A 5,767-nucleotide genomic window follows, 5' to 3' on the forward strand; every position below is an offset into this window, starting at 1 on the left:
GATCTTCTCAAAACTGCCATTGCTAGCGTGAGTTCCGAACAATATACAACAGATGCAAACATTTTGTTTGACGAAGGGGCACAGAGGTCATTTATTACTGAAAAACTCAAGACAGACTGGAATTGAGACAATCCACTTAGTTTCCTTCGGCGACAGCACACAGAACGTGCGACAGATGGCGACGGCGACAGTGAATCTTCTTACAGATAGACATTAGAAAATGAAAATCGATGTTTTGATAGTCCCAACTATTGCAGTGCCGTTATCAAACATTCAAAAGGAAGTGAAGTCATTGAGTTATCTCCGGGGACTTAAGTTGGCACACCCAGTGACTGATGCTGAAAGTTTTGACATTTCATTACTGATTGGTGCGGATTCATACTGGAAAATAGTGTTGAATCAAGTCGTCAGGGGCAACGGACCTACTGCCGTGAAGTCAAAAATTGGATATCTGCTTTCCGGTCCGTTACCAGGCAAAACACAACAACCATCCGCTCAGTACATGTTGAATGTCATCACAACTCCGCCGACGACCCTGGACTTGGAGCGCTTTTGGAAGCTTGAGTCCATCGGAATCACACCGGAAGGAGTCGATACTTCCGGTTCCCGTAACCTGAAGACTTACATGGAATCTAACATATCATATGACGAGGGTCGCTACATCGCCAAGCTTCCATGGAAAGATGACCATCTGCCGTTGCCGACCAATTATGACGTTAGCGTGAGACGTACAGAAAACTTGATCAAGCGGTTGTAAAAAACAATTCATGTTGCAAAAATACGGCGAAATTATTCGTTAACAAAGAGATCGGGGATTTATTGAAGAGGTGGATACAAACGTTAAAAACGATCATCCCATTCACTACATTCCCCACCATGGAGTTAAAAAGGACTCAGTCACCACCCCAGTAGGTATTGTATACGATTGCAGACGTCGTCAATCTGCTGATAAGCCTAGCCTAAATGACTGCCTACAATCAACACCGCCGGAACTGAACGACTTAGCCGGTATACTTATGCGTTTCCGGTTGAAAAGATATGCGATTATAACAGACAGCAAGAAGGCATTGCTTCACGTTTCGCTGGACGAGAAAGACCGGCACGTCACGAGATTTCTATGGCTGAGTGACCCCGACTCCCCGCTGACCACATACAGGTTCAAGGCCGTGCTGTTTGGGGCAACGTGTTCTCCATTCATCCTGTGCGCAACCACCATCAAGCATCTAGAAAACAACAGTGGCAACTGGGTGAGTAACCACTTACTGAGAGATATCTATGTTGATAACATAATATCTAGCTTTTCGCAGGAACGAGACGTCGTTGACTTCTTCAGAGATACACGTGCATTGATGTCTGCCGCCAATTTCAACCTACGCTCCTGGAATTCCAACAGCAGAATCGTGCGTGAAATGGCCAAAGTTGACCATGTACTTGACAACGATGGAGCTTCAAAAGTTCTTGGTATGCGATGGGACGCAGTCAAGGACACTATATCGTTTCCAGAGAGGTTGATTCCTGTGGCTGATATTGTTACAAAGCGTACCATTTTGCAGCACACATCCAGAATGTATGATCCGCTTGGACTCCTCATCCCAGTCACCATTCGAGCTAAGATCATATTACAAGAATTGTGGGAGAAGAAATATGCCTGGGACTCACCACTTCCACACGAGCTACAACAGAAATGGCAGGAAATAGCGCGAGACATGAACAGTGCTTCATCCTCTTCATTCAACAGACGCCTATTCAACTTTGAAGCAGACGACACCGTCAACGCAGCAGACGAAACAATATTGCACGTGTTTTCATACGCTAGTATGACGTCATATGGCGCAGCTGTATACATCTGCAGAGTCAATCAATCAGCGCTGGTAATGGCAAAGTCCCGCGTTGCACCATTGAAGAAACTTACCCTACCTCGGTTAGAGTTAATGGCCGCAGTGATCGGTGCGCGACTCGGTAGACACATGCAACAACAACTCAACATTTCCAAGATAGAACTGTGGTCAGATTGCCAAATAACATTACATTGGTTACAATCAATGAAGTCATTACCACGTTTTGTGAGAAATCGTGTGGAAGAAATCCATCAACTGACGGACAACCGGATGTGGAGGTATTGTCCTACAAAAGAAAACCCAGCGGACTTATTGACACGTGGTATATCGGCTGTACAGTTCAGTGACAACACACTTTGGTTTAAAGGACCACAATGGATAGACGAAACAGACAAGTGGCCGACATGAGATTACCAGTCAACCACCGTGTGCATTACAGGGACAGACCACTGTGACGAGCCTGAGCCACAGTCATCGTCAGAATCTTCGAGAAACACCATTGCAGGCATCCATACTATCATCGATGTGACCAGATACAACACTCTCGGGAAGCTGCTACGCGTCACCGCCTACGTATTACGGTTTGCACAAAACTGCAGACTTGAAGTTTCAGCCAGAAGACTAGAACACCTGACAACGAGGCAGCTTAAAGAGACAGAAGAATTATAGCTCAGAAGTTGTCAACAAAATACGCATGGTGAGGAAATCAAGCATCTGAAGTCAAATGGAAATCGCCTTCCATTGGTTAAGCAGTTGAGACTGTTCCTTGATCCCACCGGCTTCGTTCGTTGTGGTGGGCGTATTCACAATGCGCCTCTATCAGAAAACACCAAGTTTCCATACCTACTTCCTCAGAAACACCCATTCACACGTTTGGTTGTAATCGATGCCCACGAGAGGTTACTTCATTCTGGGTCAAGTTCAACCATTACATACTTCAGACAGAAATACTGGGTACCGGTTATCCGACGTTGCGTGCAGTCCGTGTTGCGGGCCTGCGTTATATGCAGACGAGTTAACGGCAACTCCTACCATGCGCCTGATCCACCAGCGTTACCGAAAATACGAGTAGAGTACGCGGAACCATTTACAGTAACTGGCGTAGACTTTACTGGTGCGTTGTATGTACGCGATAAAGACGGACATGAAAAGATAGCGTACATATGTTTGTTTACATGTGCATCGACTCGAGCTGTACACCTTGAACTCGTGCCGGATCTCACAACAGAAACATTTCTGCAAGCGTTTCGCCGATTCTGCAGCCGGAAGTCCCTTCCACGTCTGATGATATTAGATAATGCTACTACATATATAGGAGCAGCGAATCACCTACGTGAACTCATGCAATCAAATGCAGGACAGGAAGAGCTCAACAGCAAAGGAACAGAATGGCGCTTTATCGTAAAACGTGCTCTGTGGTACGGAGGATGGTGGGAGCGCCTGATTGGGTTGACCAAAACTGCCGTCAAGAAGGTACTCGGTCGATCGTATGTGGACTTCGAGACGTTATCCACTATCATCACAGAAGTTGAGGCCGTTATCAATGACGGTCCACTAACTTACGTCACTTCCGGAGAGGTCGAGGCGGAGCAATTGACGCCATCGCACTTGCTATATGGAAGACGATTTACAAAGTTGCCTCATTCCGAAGACATTGAACTTTCGGGCCCCCGTGCGAGTAACTTTGAAAACATTGACAATTTCCGCGTACGATGGAAGACTGAATATTTAACAGCTTTAAGGGAGCACCACCGTGTTTCCGGCAAAAACCAGCAGACCATCAATGTTGGCGACGTTGTCCAGGGCTACAACGAGACACCGAGGTCCTCATGGAAACTAGCAGTTGTGGAGGAGACCATTACCGGAAACGATGGGTTGGTTCGTGCAGCGCGGATTTGGACACAAAATGGACATCACACTACCCGCCCTATCGTAAAACTGTATCCTCTAAAAGTGATGTGTGACACCGTCAGTGCAAGAGACTAATATCATTCGCCGCCCCGGAGTGTCATGAATTGTATTTGTAACATTACGCGCGAACTTACGTAACGTGACGTCGTGGCCTATGGACTTAACGTCGACGTCACTTCCGTTGATTAGTATATATGTTTGTTGTGTAAAAGGATCGAACCTGACACGACGTGTTATTTACTTACTCAGTCTTACAAAGACACACGCCATTCAAATGTACAATCTCTCTCCTGACTTGAATTAAATCGTCTATTATTTCCTGCTTAAATATTGACTTAAATTGATTATTATTCTTGCTCGCGCGGTCATTAGCGATTGTTCATGAAACTGGTAAAGAGTTTTCCATTATATTCGTGATTGATGTTCCTCAAAAAGTTAAATATGTCGGTTTAATTGGGGTAATTGCGTAATAAATAGAGTTATAACAATCCAGAGATATTAAACGTTTCTGAAAATTGTAAAACCTCAAGATTGGGAAATCCATTTAAAACGTCGGACAACTTTTGAAAATATTGATGAGCTGTATGTGTTTCCACCGTTTTGCCTAACGTTTTGGGATACATTTTAAAGAAGTTGTTCAGTCTTTTCTTTTTAATCCCTCAAAAATGTTTTATTTTATTTATAGTCTGCGACCGCTTTTTATGCATGGTTAGGTGTTTGTGAGTAAGTTTGGCGTCAAATAAGTTTTGTCAATTTTCAGCACTTTTTTTGCTTTGAAAGTTTTGATGGTGTCCATATAAACCTATATTCTTTTTTCGTAACATTCTTTATGGAGCAAAATTGTAGGTTTTCCAGTTTGACATGATATTTTTTGTCGTAAATGGTATAGCGACCTTGGTTATTGTTTCAACGAATTTCGCCAGACAATCATTTTACATTGTCTTTGTTCAGCATGTTTATGATAAATGATGTTTCATTAAAATGATGTTTCATTTAACTTCGGAAATTTGAATATTCAAATGTTTTTGGACTGATCCGTTCATAATTATTTTGTTCTTATATGTTTATGGGCCACTTGTAAGTATGACGCGAGTAGTTTACACTAAATAAGCTTTTCATAAAATCACTTCACTTCATTACGATCAATAAAACTCTTTAAGTAAGCTTATGACATAATACTGGGCTACGGTTACGGTATAGGCCTTTTTAAAGTTGTAAACTTGAAAGTATGTTAATTTTGTTAGTGTAATTAACAAACACTCATGCTTAAAGGGAAATATATTTTTATTTCAATTTAATGACGCATAATATATAGACTGGAAGAAAGTTAGAGGTATGAGAAACGCGATACCTGATATAATCACATTTAGGATGAGAAACGATTGCAATTAACTGTCTGAAATATGAACAATAGTACAAATTGATATCACGTACGCAGTGGAATGTACAATAGTAAGATTTAACAATTATCATCACCATGGCAATATTAACCAGCGTGTCTCTGCGATCAGGTTGCATCGGAACATTAAAGATGAAAAGGCAAATAAAACATTCATTAGTGTTATCTCGTCTGCGTCTTGTTCGTCTGTCTGATTTGTTTTTGCATTTAAAGTCAATGAAAAATAAATACATTCTATTTTGGGGGGTTAGGGGGCCTTATGAACGTGCATATCGCCTGATCATTTATTCGAATCGATCAAGTTTGGTTCATATAGCCTTATTTATGATTTGAGTTTTCGTTACATTGTTATAATTATGTTAATGTCTTTTATATTTCCAATGCATCGTTTTCCAGTTAATTCAATGTGGTTTGCATTGTTCAAATAATAATTGTGTAAATGTAAAGTAATGAACAGTCAATCCAATTTAGATTTCTTCCCCATGTAAATGCACCGCCTCCTTGCCCTAGTGATTAGGGCCTCCGTCTATCCATTGCCCTCAAGTCAGGCACCCAGCATGTAGGATACAAATCGGAAGTGAAGCCGTTCATCAATCAAGGTATTTGATTATCGTTTGTT

General features: G+C 42.1%; 1 protein-coding gene across 1 annotated transcript; it reads left to right on the forward strand.

Moving 5' to 3' along the window:
- The first annotated feature begins 220 nt into the window (after positions 1-220).
- On the forward strand, positions 221-3,824 carry LOC128245883 (uncharacterized). The gene is made up of 4 exons (XM_052964104.1): positions 221-753; positions 932-1,959; positions 2,278-2,411; positions 2,694-3,824. Exons 1-4 carry the CDS (start codon positions 221-223, stop codon positions 3,822-3,824), a joined length of 2,826 nt encoding a protein of 941 aa, XP_052820064.1.
- Positions 3,825-5,767: the final 1,943 nt, after the last annotated feature.

This window comes from Mya arenaria, chromosome 9 (assembly GCF_026914265.1).
Source record: "Mya arenaria isolate MELC-2E11 chromosome 9, ASM2691426v1".
In the NCBI taxonomy this organism is placed as follows: domain Eukaryota; kingdom Metazoa; phylum Mollusca; class Bivalvia; order Myida; family Myidae; genus Mya; species Mya arenaria.

What these genes read in the sequence shown, in the direction of transcription:
- LOC128245883 (XM_052964104.1), top strand. Translation starts at nt 221, where the DNA reads ATGAAAATCGATGTTTTGATAGTCCCAACTATTGCAGTGCCGTTATCA. An exon ending in GAAAACTTGATCAAGCGGTT is followed by an intron (nt 754 to 931) that starts GTAAAAAACAAT and finishes ATACGATTGCAG; the next exon opens with ACGTCGTCAATCTGCTGATA. An exon ending in TGCTACGCGTCACCGCCTAC is followed by an intron (nt 2,412 to 2,693) that starts GTATTACGGTTT and finishes CTACTTCCTCAG; the next exon opens with AAACACCCATTCACACGTTT.